This window comes from Spermophilus citellus (assembly GCF_964194105.1).
Source record: "Spermophilus citellus genome assembly, chromosome: 11".
Lineage (NCBI taxonomy): Eukaryota > Metazoa > Chordata > Mammalia > Rodentia > Sciuridae > Spermophilus > Spermophilus citellus.
Window position 1 is genome coordinate 133,875,435 of NC_138192.1, and position 17,751 is coordinate 133,893,185.

Genomic DNA, 17,751 nt, shown 5'->3' on the forward strand with positions numbered 1-17,751 from the left:
TGATGTTTTGTTAAATTTTTGCGGAGGGATTATCCTGAGATACTTCATTCAGACCACCTCAACTGTCTTGCCTTGGAGTGTGAATTGTGGTTCTCCATGGACTACCATGAAAGAACATGCTTTTTTTTTTTTTTTGTAGACTTTTTAATTAGAACTCCTTGAGAGGAATATCTTGGCCTTCTTTCCTTGACAGTTCCTGAGCAATGTTATTTTATAGGGTCCTACACACTCCGTGGCAGTTTCTCAGGGCTGGACTAGACTTGGAATGAAAATCCGGTCCAATCCAGGCATTGTCACAACAGTTCCTGCTGCACACCGAGAGCTCAAGTTGACCCTGATCCTGACAGACACAGCTCCTGGTTGTTGATCAGCCTATGAGCTGAGCTGCTGAGCCTCCTATGATTTTTTTTTACTGAATAGTAGATGAGATGTAAACACCGAAGTAGTATTACATTCATTCAGAAAACTTTATTTCCTTCTTCTTTTTGATGAGCTGGGGTACTTGTTCTAAAATAGAAGATGATCATGTATAACTAGGAAGAACCAATTATTAAAATTTTTTTTCAACTAAAAGCAAAAATAAAATAAAATGGAAGATAGTACTCGTCAGTTAACAGTTAGATGTGAAATTACCCACCCAAGTCCAGCCTGTGTCCAACTCACATTCATTTAACACAAGCAATCCAAGTCCAGAAGGTTAACGGTCAAAATGAGAGCTGACCCATTCAGATGCAGAGTGCATCAGGACTTTCCAGAGGCCATGTGTCCGTCCCTATCCTGATGCGCCTGGCTTTTACCCTCCCACCATCTGCCTGGTAGCTATTCTGTTCTGATGCAAGCCTCTATTCCTGCCCAACACATCAGCTTGGTTAATTTTACTTAAATGGACATGTCTCAACTATGGATAGGTCTCAACATGGGACAAAGGATTTACAACTCCCGGACTAACTTTTTAAGTCCCCCCCGCCCCGACCCTTTGATTTGGGTGAATCATTTTTAGGGGGAATCTGTTAGTTTATGCAGTAGCATCCCCCTGTCCTGTGGTCTCTGAATTGTGCCACTTGGTTTATCACATCTTCTGTGAGTCCTGAGTGCATGCCATCATGTAAGTGCCAACCAAAGGAGTCAGCTGGGAGACCAGCCTTGCAGATTCCTGGCTTGGAATTTTTCCTACCAAACTATAAAAATTAGAAGTCAAATTACAAAGACTAAATCCTCTTGGGTCTTGTTAGCAATTAAAATCACATCTTTTTTTCCTCCTGTGTGTAGACTCCAAGGTTGGTCTCCATAGCGGCCGGCTCCTTTCACTGGCCCAGCCGCCCACTTCCTCCTGACCGTCTTTGCTCTGCCTCATTGGCACCTGCCCTGCATGGGTTGGCTGTGGGGGTGATTTTGTCTGAGTCGTTGACACCGAAGCACCTTTGAGATGCAGTGCAAGTGCAGGCTGTCCCCCTGTACCCACCACTTTCTCTGATTACAGGGACTCTCCTGTTCGGAACTTGGGCTTCCTGTTGGTGGCCTTGCTCACAAGCCCCTGTCTGCCCAGAATGGAAACCGGGTCTGTTCTCCTTTCCCATCACTTTCTCCCTCCTCTCCTCTGTGTGGCACTTAAATTGCTGAAGTGTTGTTTCAGTGGATACTTCAACCTCTGATAGACGAAATCTGTGGAGCAGATCTCAGTGGGTGTTTTGATTGGCTCCAATATTTTGCTAAGACTTTTCTCAATCTTAAAAAAAAAAAAAAGCATCTAAAATAATTTAGGACCTAATACGGAAAAGTGGACTTCAGGAAAAGCAGAGTTCTATGAAATGTATATTTTTAAAAACTCAAGTCCAGAAAGTTAGTCTCTCGGGTCCCTCCATTTCCAGCAATTGTTCCCCCATTTGGAGTTTCAATTTGTTTTTTAAAAAATATTTTTCTTTTGTAAATGTGTCCAGGAAGCAATTTGGAAGATGTCTGTGCACCATTTGGCTCCTTGTTGGAGAGGTGGGCAGAGCAGAGTCATTTGTTTGGCTTTCTCTCCCTGTTTCCTGTTTTCACAAGGCCATGGGCAGGGCCAGCGGAGGGCCCTGGCCTTCCTGGCTGTAGGTTTACAAGTCCTGTTCCAAAGCAGAGGTCAGTGTCGGAAGTCCAAGTGCGCATCGTGTGTCAGAGGTTGAATTGTCCTCAGGTCTGCAGACATGAGCTGCTCAGTGGCCTGTGGCCGGTCACGACGGCTTTCCCCTGCTGGTCCAGCATGCCCGCTGCTGTGAGCCTCTGAATGAGTCCTGACTCCCTAAAGCTAAATCTGTGTGCCCTGGTGAGCTGCTTTGTGCTCCAGAGTGTCCCCTCATGTGTGTTCCAGGTGTGGAGTCCCCTTTGACAGGACATGTCAGCCCTGACCAGGGAGGCTGGCCTAGAGCTCCCTTTAGTGTGCCGAGGACTGTCAATGCTGTCCTCTGCTGTTCTGCTGCTCTCCTCACTGCAGTCACTTAGAGGCACCCCTCAGTACCTGGGGGGCTCCAGAACCCCCAATAGCAACCCCCACAGATGCTCAGGCCCTGGTATAAACTGCCGTGTGACTTGCATAGGACCTGTGCACAGTGCCTGTGGTTCCTTATGGTGCCCAATACCGTGTGAATGTTGTCACACTGTGCTGTTTAGGGAACAGGGACAGGAAACTCTCTGTACGTGTCCAAGACAGGTACAGTTGTTTTTCCAGGTGTTTTCAGTCCTCGGCAGGTTGAACTGTGGCAGGTGTGACCCTCAGTGCCAGGGCCAACCGCAGCAGGACCCCAGGGTGATGTGGCACCCTGGTGGGGCTGTCGCCCTGCCGCAGTTCCTTCTCATTGCCGTCCTTTTTTCCAGAACTGCCTGAAGAGAAGTGAGTAGGAAATGCCTGCTGCAGACTCCGGGGGCCAAGGCTGAGAGGCATCCCGGGTTTTCCCTCCCTGTGAATCCTAGATCTGCGCTCTGACCTGCTGAGACCAATGCCGGCCTGGCCTTCTTCCCTCTGACCATTGCTTTCTGTCACGATAACTGAACCCTTAGGTGGCCTTGTCACTCCTCTCTTGCTGTCTTTTTCAAGGCTTTAAACACCTGCCATTTGCTTTCGTCCTCCAGCCCTGCTATCTGTCCAGCGCTGCCCGGCCTGCGGGGAGGTACCGGGTGCGTGTGCTCCCTGGGCAGCACCTCCTCGCCCCACCTGCTTGCCCCCCAATGCGTGTGCCCCTCCACCCACACACGTGCATGGGGTGTTTTCCACCCCACGGGGGATTGTGCCTTTACAGGAGCTTACGTGTGCCGTGGTGTCCGTCAGTCCCCCATGGTGTCTGTCAGCGCTCCGTGGCCAGATCAGAGTTTTCTCTCCCCGACTGCGGACAGTGGCCGTCAGACTGGTGTTGGGTAGGATTGTTGGTCAGGAATAGAGCAACGGCAACATGTAGGTTTCCTGCTGGCAGAGAGGAAAATGGGTCTTTAGTGCCTTGGCAACCTTAACTGATGCTGATCCTTGTTACTCTATTACTATGAAATTTTCCAGTTTTAAATACAGGTACTTAGGCTATGCAGGAAAACAGTATTCAAAGTAACTATGTTAGTGACCTCCTGAATTCCCATCAGATTGCACACTTATCAATTAAAGATGTCATACCGAGCCAGTGTGTCCTAAGGGAGGAGGAGAGGTCAGCGCCCCTTTACACTGGGCGGCTTTGACGCCGCCACTTGTGGTACCGTAAGCTCCTGTTTCTGTGACTGATACGTAGGATTTTCAAGGTAATCGAATACTCTGCAACATTTAAAGAGTTATGAACTATTCAACATTAAACCTATAATTAACATAATTTAATCTTTTATTCCAAAATCACCTCACATAGAGTACTTTTTTTAATAAAAAAAAATTGACAATCCAGGATGTTTGACCAAATTCCTGATGTCTGAATTATCTGATGTTTTAACTCTGAAGTCACGTGTTTCTCCTCGGCATGGAATGCTCTCCAGCTAGCCGATCTAAGTGACCTGTGGCGTTCAGCTGCATGCTCATTGACGGCAGCAGAACTGTCCCCCCTGGTTGCTGCATGTTCTTCACCCTGCACCCTGGCTCTGGGCTGGCGAGGTGGCCTCGAGCCTGCCCTGCACAGGGTTTCCCAGGAGAGCCCTGGCACGTGTCACTCCTCCTTGGCTCACGTTTTCCGTGTTTTCTGGGTACCTGGGGACGGGAAGGCGCCGTGCTGACAGTCTGTTCTGCTTGCAGGTGTCTCTGTTCGATGAGAGCAGCTTCAGTGGGGCTCGGCGGGGCGGCGCCTGCGGTTCCCGTGCTGTAAGGCGCTGTCTGTTTGCCACCTGTCCTGCCTGCTGCATGTCCCTGGGAGCACTTGCCGGGAGCAGTTCCAGTCGTGGGAGGCACAGACCGTCACGGGGAGGAAGCGCTGTCTCCTCTCATTTTCCCACTGTCATGAGGGTCAGGGGTAATTGAATTGTGGACTCTCTGGCTGTTGGCCCAGTGTCCCCAGTAGGTCCATACTGAGGTCACAGGGAGACCAGCCTGAGTTGAGTTTCATCCGCTCTGTTCCCTTGCTAACCCTGACAAGAAGCAAAGTGACCTCACTAACGCAGGAGAAGGCCAGGGCGTTGGAGAATCACAGATCATTTCCCCTCTCAGTGGCCGAGGAGGTCGAGCGAGTCTGAGGACTCCAACAGGCATGAGTGTCACCTCCGTTCTCTACCCATGGTCCTTCTGCCTTCTCTTCAAAGGATCTGAAATGACAATTGCGGTCACAGTAAGGGGGTAGTAGCTGTATAGTAAATATTTGCTGGTGAACGAGTGGAAATAGTGACAAAACGGGAATGAGTAGGAGCTGTGGAAGCGGGTGACCCAACTGGAAGGGCTGCCCCCCCCCCCCCCCCCGTGGGGCCTCACACTCTGTTCTGACCTGTGCTGCCTGCGAGGACGCACTACGCTGGCCACTCCTCAGACCCTCCGTGGAGGGAATGGCCTGCTAAGAAATACCTGAACCACCTTTATAATTTTGCTTTTGAAAGTAATCAGCTACTTAATTGGCTAAATCCAGTTTTTGATGAATCAAGCTGTTTCTCCAACCATCGTAGATGTTCGTCAATTCTTTTGAAGCAAGTCAGTGTGACCTATAGTTTTCCTTATAGTTTTTTTATGACTATCAAGTTCAATTGTTAGTTGGCACAGCACCAGTCCTGGTTGATATGTAAACAGGGATGGAGTTCTGTGTGGCATAAATCATTTAATGTAACTCCCTACACATTAAATGTTTTTTCTAGTTCTTAAACCCTTTGGTAGGCCACTAGAGAGCCGACAGGCCATGCTTAAGGCAGGAGAGCCCTGTCCTATCCTGTGAGGATGAAGAGCTGCTAAGTGCTTGTCTTGATCGGAAAAGAGGGCATGGACTGATTCTCAGGAGGACAAGCCTTTCCAAGCCCTGGCTGTCTTCTGGCAGCCATGGCAGAGCTTGTGAAGCCCACAGCGGCTCATTAAGCAGCGCCTTGGGGACACTGTGGGGTAGCGACCCATGGAGCATGGCCCCAGAGTGCTTTTTCATGGCAGGGATTTCAACCTCCTGTGCAGGTGGCGTGGCAGTGAGGTGGAGGAGCCTGAGTTAAAAGTCCATCTTACAGTGGTGCCCGGGACCCTGGTGCCAGCCAGGTGCTGCACTCACACGGAGGGAGCTCAGCACGCGGTGTTAACCAGGTTCCACAGGCTGGGCCTCGGGAAGGGATTCTTGACAGAGATCTCTGGCCCGTGGCTGCAGATGCGCCTTGGGAGTATGGTACTCAGGCTTCTAGTCTTTCAGCCAAGGAGAGTCCAGCAAGGACCCAGCCCCAGCCGAGTGGCTATGACTTCAGGGATCCTAGGCCTGCTCAGGGCAGTCCTGGGCCCACCTGGGAGGACTTGCCACCACCCGGGATAGCTCAGGAATTGCCCCTCGCAGCCCCGAGCTGGGCTGAGGGCTCTGTGTGGAGGGGTTCCCTCAGGCATTCTGAGCCCTGGGACGTCACCATCAGTGGCCTTGTCTGACCCTAGAGCTGGGAAGCCTGCAGAGACAAGCTCAAGCTCAGACACAACCTCCTTTTCATCCTGGGCCTTCTGTCTGGTCCTGTCACAGACGAGAGCCACATGGGCAACAAGAGGCAGAGGCATGATTCCCACTCGGCTTTCTGACTGACTTAGTGCCCCACCCCCAGTCGCACGACTCACACATGAGGGGGGCACAGGTCCTGGAGACAGGCTGGTAGCTTGCTCAGGTTGGGCCGTCTGCCCCAGGAACCCTTCTGCCTGGGGAACTGGGCCTGCAGTAAGCCCTGGAGCAGTCGCCTGACCTGTGGCGCCATAAGCCAGGTGCAGAGAGCCCGGAACGTAGTAGGGTCTGTCTGTGTCTGTAAACTGGGAGGCAAAATAATTCTGCCTTCATGGGCTGACGTAGGGTTTTCCGTTATGTTGAGTTCTCAGCCGGCCGTGCCAGTGAGCCTCCTGTCCTCACCATAGGGAACCTCCCCTGTGCCAGCTGTGCAGGGTGTGTCCCACACGGTGCCCACACAGCGGTGTTGCCCAGTGTTGCTCGTTTTTCCCTAAAGAAGTCAGCATGGGTAAACGGGTCTGGGGAACCTGGCCCTGCTGGCCCCAGCCCTGCAAGAGATTTAATTCTTCCAATTAATGTTTGATGGTCAACAGTTGGAATCATTCCTTCACCAAGTACTGACTGTGACAGTCCTCACCTGCTCACTGGAGGTTCATTTGTGAACAGACTGGACACGGACTCTGCGGGGGTGGAGGGCCGGTGTGTCCTGCTGGGGAGACAGGCAAACTGAGAGGTGCTGTTTGAGATGAGACTGAAGATCTAGGGTTCCTCCGGCCTGTGATGAGCACGATTCCTGCGGACCTCCCAGTAGAGAGGAGGGTCAAGTACCTGGCACAGGGGAGGTGGCCAGAGCTGTAGTGGAGGGGCCGTGGGCTGTCCCGAAGGTCTACCTCATGACACGCCAGGCTCTGCTCAGTGCTTGTAGCCCTAAGTGGTGTCCATGCCCGGCCTTCCCCAGCCCAGCCTTCTGCAGAGAGGGGCAACACTTTTTTTGAAAAACATGGAATGTGTCTAAGACCGGCTACAAGGCAGAGCTGAGAGGCCACAGCTATAGACTGTGCTGTCACCGGCGCGGTCCTTCCCAGGAGTAGGAGAGGGTTGGAGATGATGGGTAGGCAGGCAGAGACCCACGCAGGCCCCGGGCAGCAACCTGGCACTCTGAGAACGCCACGGGCAGCTCTGAACTAACCTGAGTCTTACTTTGTTTCCATGTGGAGAATAGAGACGCAGACTCCTCCCTAGGTCGGCGCCGAGCGCCCTGTCCTCGTCCTCGTCCTGCGGGAGGTGGCTTAGGCCTTCAGTCCCTCCCTCCACCCGTGCTCTGTGCACAGGCGAGGCGTGGCGGACACTCGGTGTCACTGCCCCTTCCTGAGGGCTCTGTGATCTTGGGATGTTGCCATCTCTTCCTCCTATTAGTGGGCGCTGTGGGCTGGGCCAGGCCCGGTTCCTTTCCCAGTGCGGTTGCTCCCTAACCAGCCTCTCTTCCTCTGCCCTGCGTGTGGCCAGCTCTGCGACTAACAAGTGTGCTTCCAGCAGCCTCCATGCTCATTGCTTCGTGGCTGACCCTGTTCCTTGTCTCTATCTGTGTGTCCTGCGGCGACGGCTAGCCCTCAGAGTACAGTGGCCACCTCAACTCCGGCTCCCGCGCCTCCTCCAGGGCCAGCTCGGCGCGGGCCAGCCCTGTGGTAAGTGGCCCCTGCTGCCCTTGCCTCCTGTCTCCTCCTGCCCTCGCCCTGCACTTCTCTGTCCTTCACAAGTGACCCCTGTCTTCAGAGCCAGCATGGGAGGAAGGCCGAAGACCTCTCCATGATTCATTTCAGGCTTCAATAAAAACAGGATTGAGGGAAACCGGTCCACATTTGGCTACTGTCAGGGGCATCAGGTTGTGTTGCTGAATTTCTCATGGACCATAAATGTGAGAAACTGCTGACCGAGTCTAGACGTGGGAGTCCCGGAGGGGAACCCTGGACAGTAGAAGGCAGAACATAACCACGTGCGGGGTGTGCTGTTTTTTTCCTTTAAATTTTGAAGGACTGCCTTCATGTTTCCTTGGAAATGTTACCAGTTGTTGGAACCAGTGGTTTTCAGGAGCCAGTGCAGACCTGCGGTGCCCCTGCCTGGTGTTCACCGCCTGTCAGTCCTCCACAGCACACTGTCTGTGGCTCAGCACAGCCGGCCTGGCTTCAGGAAGCAGGGGCCTGTGGCTGGCCCTCCCCTTGTTAAGTGTCCTTAGTGTGGGTTGCCCGGGGTCTCACCAGATCTGAGGCTTCATTTGAGGCTACTTGATCATCCTCTTCCCAGGGCCAGGGGCCCTTGGTGGCTGGCGAGCCCCGTGGAGAAGGGCAGACGGCCAGGCCGCTCTTTCCCTCTCACTTGCATTCAGACCACCAGCCTCAGAGAAGCTTAATGTGGCCCTCAACTTCGTCACTTAGCACCGTACTGCCCTGTGTTGGTGCCTGAAACCCAGGTCGTGCTCCTGGTAGTAAAGTAGCTTTGGAGCTGAGGCCCCGAGGGCATCATCAGCCCTCGCCGTGTCCATGTTTCCCAGTGTGGTGCTGCCTGGTGGCTTGTTTTGAGGCAGCCCAGACCTTCACAGCTGTGGGGCTCACACCAGGATGGCTCCCTCGGTCAGAGGAGCCTGTGGGGTCCCTGGCAGCTCTGAGCCCCACAGCCTAGTCGAGCAGCCCCAATTCCCTGCACAGCCCAGTTCCCGTGGTGGGAGGCCGAATGCCCTTCATCACTGGCAGGCAGCCACGTCTCGTGGCCTAGAAAGGACGAGAGCTCAGGAGGAGCAGGTGTTAGAGTGGAGGCCCGTGCCTGGTGGACACGGGGACTGCCCCGTGTGAGTCTCACACACACATACCCTGCCACCTGGTGTCATAGGGGAGTCTGACCCACTGCCGGCCTAGAAGCCATGTGCTCAAAGGAGTCAGACCTGTGCACTGAGCACGTGGCTGCAGGTGCCACAGAAACTCGAGGCCCCGCTCCTGGCTGAGTCTCACCCAGAGCCATCAACAAGATGTCCCCTCTTGCTGCACTGCAGGCAGATCGCTGCCATGCTGGGGGGCCCTGCTCACCACGGCCTGCTGGGGGGCTGGGCGGCCCTGCTCACCACGGCCTGCAGGTGTCCACCTGCGAGCTTGGGTTGTCATACTGGGTGTCTCGTGCTCTGTGGCAGCAAAACATACCTGAACTTATCTCAGAGAGAGCAAAGGTTTTCCACGATAAATTTCATGTAGCATCAGTCTCCTTATGTAGAGTACTCTCTTAAACACTCAGTTCTGGGAAAAAAAAATAGGAGATTTTCAATTGATGGGGGAAGTAGCTTCACTTTCAAAGAATCCCAAACACCTTCCGTGCCCCCTACCTGGTGTAATCAGGTGACACGTGGAATCATAAATCCTGATTACTTGACATCATTAGAAATTTTGTTTGGATTTATTCCAGCATCATGATGAAGTTTCAAAATGATGGCACCGTATAGTCACTTTACTAGAAAGACAAACCAGATGCAAATTTCTTTGTTGCATGCTTTCTAAATTTGTGGAAAATTAACTCCATAAAATGGGTGTAATAGTTGGGCTGGGGCTGGGGCTCAGTGGCAGAGCACTTGCCTAGCATGTGTGAGGCACTGGGTTCAATTCTCAGCACCAACAGATAAATAAAAATAAAGGTCCATCAACAACTAAAAAAAATTTTAAAAATGGGTGTAGTAGATGGCCATAAACAGAGGGTGGGGGGGTAGTCTCTGTGACTTGGGCAGAGGAGGACTGGGCCCAGTTGAGTCCGGACCTGGAGCCCCAGCCTTCTCTTGGGGCTGGGGCTGTGCTGTAGTTGGAAAAAAAAAAAACATGGTGTGAGAGCTCCAGCCTCTCTGGTGCTGGGTTTTCAGGTCATTATAGAGATAGTGCAATTCTTTCTTAGTGAGTCAATTGCTCATTGCACAAAGGTCAACCAGTAGTCCTCCTGTTGGTTCATTTAGTGAGCAAAGATCAGAATCCCAAGGCATGCGTGGGAGGGGCTGTCCTTGGCCTCATCCTGGCACCTCTACTGGTAGGGGACTGCCTGTGAGTGGTTTTCAGAGCCTCACAGGTGCCTCTGTATGGTGAAGACAGTTCCCAGGGGACACAGTTACAGTATCCTGTGTCTATCTCAAGGATGTGGGGCCAAGAGACTAGCATCTCCTTGGTATCTGAAGACAGAACTAAGCTAGCCCAGGACTGCTCCCCTCACATTGAATGGCACCATTTCTGTCTTCTGTGTCCTGAGGAGGCTACACCATTGTAAGGGGGCAGGTGTGTATTTGGGGCTACTAGACCAACAGAAAGTGTTGGTGGGTGTGTTCAGCCTTGTTAGTGAGAAGAAGACGGGAAGGCTGTACCCAGGCTCCCTGGCCTTCCTAGGTCAGGGGTGGTACCTGGGAGGCTGCATGGCAAAGGCCAGTGGCCCTCCAGCCTGGTCTGTAGGAGGGACGCTGAGCTGGAAGTGCACTGGGGCAGTTCAGATGTCACAGTCTCATTCCTGACTTGGAACTCTGGCCAGGCACATAAGCTTTCTTTTTCTGCCCGCCCGCCCTTCCTTCCTTCCCCCCTCCCCTCCTCTTCTCTTCTCTTCTCTTCTCTTCTCTCTCTCTCTCTCTCTCTGTCTCTTTTCTATTTTGTTTTGGTACTGGGGATTGAACCCAGGGCACTTAACCACTGAGCCACATCCCCAGCCCTCACATCAACTTTCTTGAGCTGCACGTGGAAAGCATAGTGACACCTTTAGGGATCTCCCATCCAAGTACTAACCAGGCCCGACCCTGCTTAGCTTCCGAGGTCAGACGGGATCGGGCGCGTTCAGGGTGGTATGGCCGTAGACGACACCCTTAGGAACAGCCACCCCAGAAAGGCCTGGTTGATTTGCTTCTGCTGGCTGGAGGTGTCCAGGCAACACCATCATGCTGTGGAAATGATCCCTGGCCTCGTTTCCTCAGGGTGGGTCCAGGGTGTTTCTTGGGAAGTCGGGGCACGGCAGCCCTGAAGCTCAGCAGGGACCCCGCTCAGGTTTGGAAGGTGCACATGCACCAGTGAGCTTGCCTCACCCATCAGACGGGAAGGCAGGGTGGGAGTCCAGGGGGCAGTGCAGACCACAAGAGAAGGCATAGAACGAAGCAGATGATGCTGGTCCCACCTCAAGGAAATGAAAGCGCCTCGGTGCCCAGAGTCTCCCACCAGGGTCAAGACCTGAAGCTGGTACCCCGGGGCTGCGGGGGGCTGCGGTCCCTGAGGAAGCAGGGAGGAGCCACCCCATCCCAGAGGGACTGCCACTCCTCACTCCCACGATGTCCCACTCTGCACAGGTGCCAGGTTTTCTGCCTCTCCAGCATGCCCTTGAGGAAGCTGTGATTTGGGTATTGATTGAGCACCTGGAATGTTCTGGGCCTAGGGCCAGAGTGTCAGCCAGTGAAGACCTGCCCCTACCTTCATGGGACACACAGACTGGGCCAGACAGACACTATCAAATGAAAAGCACAGGCTGCCAGGGGAGAGGCGGGACTCTGGGTGTTCAGGACCCAGGTTGGACCACACCGAGCCGAGGGACTCTGGTGAGGCCAGCACCTCCGCACCACAGAGCTCCTCGCTTCTGAAACATCCATCAGGAATGTCCCCAGTGGAGCCTGGACCCATGTGTCACCTCATTTATTCAGAGAAAACGTGTGGTGAACTCGGGTCTCTGCCCATTTGAACTAGAAAAACAAAGATCACTGTGTGAGACTCAGGTGGGGACAGGTGGCCCTGGACCTGGAGTTCAGGGTGAGTGGTCAGGATATTGTGAACTCTATTGGACATAAAACCCAGACTCTCCCCGCCCCATGGGAGACCCCACCATTCAAATTGCCCTGAAATGAATGTTCTTGAGTGGTGTCTGCTGCTGTCACTTTGTTTTGAGGGACATGGCTTCAGTGATCCTGTTTCCCTCCTGGGGTTGGTGTGGCCTGGCTGAGAGTGGGACACCGTGAGAAAAGGTCCCCTCTGTGCCTAGTCCTTCTGCTGGGGTCTCTGTGTGTGAGGACAGGCGCCCACAACTGTTCTGACCCTGGTGAGTGGGCACGTCGGTGCACTGTGGCCCTCGCCATGCCCAGGCAGGCCTGTGAAGTGGCCTTATCTGGACGCTGAGCAAAGGGGATTCCTAGATCATGCCGTGTCTGCTCTAGGGCACTTGTTTTTGAAAGGAAGTTCAGCTGTGAACTGAACTTCCACTGAGATCTCTTTAGGAGGGGCTCTGTCCAGTAGTCCCCAACCCCGCCTGTCAGCGGTGACATGGAAGGTGCACACACCCCTGTTTACTGGTGTGCCTTTCCACACTAACCTCCAGTGTCGGACACCATGGGAGAGCAAAGGTTCTGCAGGGGTCCTGGGTCCATCCTCAGCCCAGGTCCTGCAGCGACCATGAATGCTTTTAAAATTCTCCAATTTTCAGAGATAAAAGTTGTGTTTTATGCAAAAAGAGCTCCATCTGTTTGACTCACCCTTTTGTGCCAGGGGCTTTATGGGAAGGGCACAGCCACATGACAGCAGACCTGGCCCAGGCTGCCACCTAGTGGGAGCTGGTGGTGTGACGGCTCCCTGGGCCTGAACTGGGTCCCCCTGGGCTCTATGTTAATTTCTGGTGTTGAGGAACACTGGGACATCCGTGTGTCCCTTCTAATTTGGAAAACAAAGTGGAATTTGCTGTGATGTGCTGAACAAAGATTAGTTAAGTATGCGTTTTCTATCTTTCATTGAGAGCTTAATTTAAAATATTTTTTCTACATGGTCTCCACTTTAAAAATACCCCCATTTTCACATTCTGAGTCCATTACACACCTCAGAGCAAAGACTTTTTTGTTTGTTTATAGAATGAGCCACTATGGTTTTAGGGCTTTTTAATTCCTTGTTTGGTTTTTTACAAATACCAGAGAGAGAAAATGCAGAACAAAGGGCCCTCCCCTCGCCCCCCAAAAAGCCAGCTTCATTGGTCTGCCACCCATTCCTCTTCATCTTTTTTTGCAAGAAATTCTTAAAAAAAAAAAAAAAAGGCAAAAAGCAGCCACCTGGGGTGGGCCTTGTAGGCACGGGTGCCTCTGTAGGGAAACCCGCAGTTCGGGAGACGGTTCTTGGTGCACAGTCCCCCTCTATTGCCAGGAACAGTAGAAAAGGAATGGGTGTGATGCAGAGAGCAACGGCTGCCCGTGGAGTTGGTCCTTTGTGCCCCATCCAGAGCTAGGCCACCCTTGTCTTGGTCCTCTGTTCCACAGACTCAGGAAATAGGTCCCCGCAGAGTAGGTGCTAGACAGTTTGCTGACATTCTAGTTTGGATGAAGTTTCAGGAGTATTCTCATTCCCACGTGGACAGAAAACCACACTTGAAATCGTCCTCAAAGCTCAAGACTCTGGGCTCTTCCAGAGATGATGAGGTGCAACCATCTGGTTTGAGGTCTGCCTCAGCACCCCCAAAAGTGGTCAGGCCAATGTGGCATGCACATCTGAAAAGTAATGACTCCAGTGTGCTTTCAGACACACGGGGCAAGCGTCGGCCATGGCACGCGGTGCCTGTCATGACAGAGCCACTGTCTTTACCAGGTCTGATGGCGCAGCCTTGGGTTGAAAGGACATCAGGAAAGCTGCATAGGAAGCATCATGAGACACAGGCCTCTGCCTGGTCCCTGGAGGACAGCGGCCATGGCTAAGTGGGAAGAGATGCTCTGGGCAGAGGGACCACCAGGAACGAAGCCCCTGCCCCAGCCCAGGGGCTTATTTTAGCAAGCTGGGGAGTGAGACTCGGTGGCCTGTCTGCTCTTAGGGTGCTAAGGAGACAGATGAGCACAAAGCTCACGCTGAATCCAGGAGTGTGGAAAGGCAGGTGAGACCACAGGAGGCCTCTGGACAGCCCCGGGTGAGCCTGGGTCTGTGGAGCAGCAGACCCTGGGCATCACCAACCTGCACTCAGCCAACCTCGGAGCTTCCCTCCCTTGCATTAAAGGAGGGTTCCAGGTGATTCCACTTGATCTCCAGGTTGGCTGATGCACCAAAACTCTTTGCCATATTATTTTAGTCTCAGGTGTCTCACCCTTGGAGAGGAGTTGCCACAAAGGTGGCAGTCAATGGGCCTTCTTCTTAGGCACTGATGATGAGGGCCTGGTCTTCTGGCCCAGCGAGGATGCATGGTGGGCAGATAGGAAGTGGTCATTTGGAGGAGGCCGTCTTGTGCCATTTGTGAGAACCTGTGCAGAGAGGGACATTGGTGTCCCTGCACCAGCATCATTCTGAGCTGCCTGTGTTCATAAGCCCAGCCTTGGACAGAGCTCAGTTAAGATTCCTGGAACTGCAGTCCAAACTGTCCATTGTGTAAAATGCAGAGGTGACTGCAGTGTCTCTAGCCACCATCCAGATGGGCAAGTCAGGGGTGTGACCTGCGTTTGCTGTTTGCGTCTTTGGCTGATGCTCTGGCTACCAGAGGTAGCACCAAGGACCTCAGAGGGAAAAGCAAGAAGGTGGACACCTGCAGATAAGTGCAGCCTGTGCGGGCCCAGCAGGTGGGGAGGGGAGCTTCACTGGGCCAGAGAGGACTGGGTCTCTTGTTGGATGAGAGCAAAGAAAGCAGCAGCCCCAATGCCATCCTCAGCCTCTATTCAGCAGGTCCTGGCAGACCTGCATCGCCCTGGGCTTGACACCATGCACACCTTCTGGTAGCACCAGAGGATGCTCCCTGCCCCACTGCCGCCCGGATTCCCATGGGGAAATAGGAGAGGGGCCTCAAGGAGACCACCTCCGAACAGGAAAGAAGGCAAAAGCCAAATTCTTGGCTGTTGTTAGTTTACAGAGGAAGTTAATGTTTTGTTTTATCATCTTATCCCCTAAGTTCATATCTATTTAATGCTTTGAAGTATTTGATATGTGTCCATTTTCTTTTATAGGTTGAAGAGAGACCAGAGAAAGATTTTGCTGAGAAGGTATGGAATTTCTGTGTCAGCCTCTGCCATACGCTGTTCATCAACCTGGAGGGTCCCAGAGCTCCCCTTTGGAACTGAGAAGAAAGCGTGTTGCTTGTTGTTTAGTAAAGACGTTGGACAGTGCATGACAAGGCCAGGAGAGAGGGCCACCCCCATGGCGTCACATCCCCATGGGGTCCCTATTCACATGCCGTGTGTGTTGGACAGTGGAGGCCCCACACAGCTAGGCCAGACAGAGCCCGTGGTGCCTGTGAGCACTCAGAGCAAACCTGCCATTCACTGTTGCTGCCCACAGATGACCCCCCATCGGGAAGTGGAGTTAGCGTGGGGCTGTGCGCCCTTGGGCTCATCGGGAAGGTGGGTTGTGTCTGCATCACGTTGACCTCACACTTTGCAGGGGTCTCGCAACATGCCGGGCTTGTCTGCAGCCACGCTGGCCTCCCTGGGTGGAACATCTTCCCGGAGAGGAAGCGGAGACACCTCCATCTCCATCGACACCGAGGCATCCATCAGGGAGATCAAGGTAAGGCGGCGCTCTGCCATGACAGGGAGGGGCCTTTCGTGAAAATCCGTCTTCAACTAAAAGGAATGTTTGTAAAGCTCTGGATCTTTCTTTGAGGTCCTGTCTCCTTTGCCTCCCCTAAACAGTATCTCGTAACAGCAAAAGGCAGTGCAGAAGGTGTCTCCTGACCCATCTCACCCACCAGGGCAGACTGTGTGCCCACCCTCACGCCCTCTTACCAGCCACGTGCTGTTGGTGGGGTTGTTCATCTCTGGGTTCTGCTACGTTTTTTGGAGTATTTGGACACTTGCTTGCTGCTCACAGACCTCACCAAGCCTGGCACACAGCCTTGCCTCTGAATGTCCCCTCCCTCTCTCTGGAACGTGCCCTTACGTTCTATTTATAATGTGCCCTCGCAGGCCTCATTGTATCTTAGTGACTTTTTTCCACTAGAAGGTGGATATGACATATCCCTGGCATCGAGGACGGTGCCAGGCACTTGGTAGAATTCTCTGTGAGCAAAAGAGAAACAACCTAGTGGTATTTGTTCAAGTACCTAGGGCCATTGTGGCTGCAGGAGGGCAGGCCAGGTAAGCAAGCTTTGTGTCCTTCAGAGGACAGAACCAAGACACCGGAGCTGAGGCAGCTGGGCTTGGCTTCTCCTGTGGAAGAACTTTATAATAGTCAAAGCTGGTTAAAAGGAGGGTCTGCTCCCCTGGTGATGTCTGAGCAGCTGGATGTCGTTTGCCCAAGAGGACAGGAAGGATTTAAGCATCCACTGGAGGCTGGACTGGGTTACCTTGAAATTACCTTCCAAAGTCTATGTATTATGAGTATCTGAAACCAGAACTGATTTTCTTTGGAGGGTAGGGGCCCTGGGATTGAACCCAGGGGCACTTTACCATTAAGGTAATCTCCAACCCCCCCCCCCCCCTTTTTTTTTGAGACAGTTTCTTGTCACGTTGCTGAGGCTAGCCTTGAATTTGTAATCCTTCTGCCTCAGCCTCCCAAGTCTCTGGGATCACAGGTGTCTGTAGCCTCTCAGCACATGGTGCCCATCTCTCTCTCCTGGAGGTAAAGCTCTGTGCAGTCCTGTTTTGTCTCAGCTCTTAGTTTGTGAGCATCGTTCATCCATCCAGCAAGCTAGACTTGCTGAGAGTCTGGCTCATGCTGGACGCTGTCCCAAGCCCCAGGATTTGGGGGGTGAACGAGACACGCAGGCAGGCATGGAGCTCCATAAGAGAAAGTGCTGCCGACTCCTGCGCCTAGCACCTTGCTGTGTCCTGCACAGAACCAGGTCTCTCAGTTCCTGGATGGATTGCTGAGTAGGCGGCAGAGTGCTGGTGCTATTTCCAGAAGTTCCAGTTTTTAAAACTATAACATCATAAAAGGTACACCCAAATTTTATAAAATAGTGTAAAAATAGGAGACATACCTAAATGTTAATCTTTATAGGATTGATGTTTATTTTATTTTCCCTTAACACTTCAAAGAGAAAATGTACACTCAGGCCACCTGAATAGCAGACGCTGCTCAGGCGCCTGAGCGTGAGGTGTGTGTCATCTCTGCTGATTTTTCTCTTTGATGTCATTTGCCTACTGTGCCATTTCCCCCAGGAACTCAATGAGTTAAAGGACCAGATTCAGGATGTAGAAGGCAAATACATGCAAGGACTGAAAGAGATGAAGGTACCAGTTTACAGAAGGGTGGGCTCACGGTACTAACCCACCCTAACTTCAGAAAATCCCACAGAAGAAGTTCCAGGTGCACGCCCAGACTGAAGAGGCCCAGGCTGTGGATGAGCTTGGAGTGGCGGGCATGCCCGCGTGATGTGTCCCCTTCTCCCAAATGCAGCATCTGAACCCAGTGTCAAAGGTGCAGCGCCCCAGTGGGAAGGCCACCCACACAGCCCAGTGGTCTTGCGCTCACCACCCTACCCCAGACTTGCATCCCGTCTCTCATTTCCCTCTGGTACAGCAGAGTGTGGGGAATGTCCTTGGTTCCCTTTGCTTTCTGAAAGCATAGGGAATGTGCTTCCCTTGATTTGCTTCTCAGAACATCTGGCGTCCACCAGCAGGGCCATCCTAACACGCATGCCTTTGAAGCATCCGGACTGTTTGCATGCCATGCGGTCACAAGTGAAGCAGTAGCCAGATCTGTGTCTGAGTGTGTGCACGCTCCTTTCAGAA

General features: G+C 52.8%; 1 protein-coding gene across 7 annotated transcripts in view; it reads left to right on the forward strand.

Annotated features, from left to right (window-relative positions):
* Positions 1–17,751, forward strand: part of LRRFIP1 (LRR binding FLII interacting protein 1) — a 132,775-nt gene that overhangs the window by 93,543 nt on the left and 21,481 nt on the right. For 2 of the 7 annotated variants that reach the window (XM_081260831.1, XM_081260827.1), the window contains exons 10-15: positions 1,481–1,558; positions 4,216–4,297; positions 7,694–7,771; positions 15,025–15,060; positions 15,458–15,583; positions 17,179–17,250. In XM_081260831.1, the coding sequence (XP_081116957.1) occupies positions 1,481–1,558; positions 4,216–4,297; positions 7,694–7,771; positions 15,025–15,060; positions 15,458–15,583; positions 17,179–17,250 (472 nt within the window). Of the gene's footprint in view, positions 1–1,480; positions 1,559–3,102; positions 3,148–4,215; positions 4,298–7,693; positions 7,772–15,024; positions 15,061–15,457; positions 15,584–17,178; positions 17,251–17,751 lie in introns of all 7 variants that reach the window. The other 5 variants (XM_081260829.1, XM_081260830.1, XM_081260828.1 and 2 more) reach the window with 4 other exon arrangements.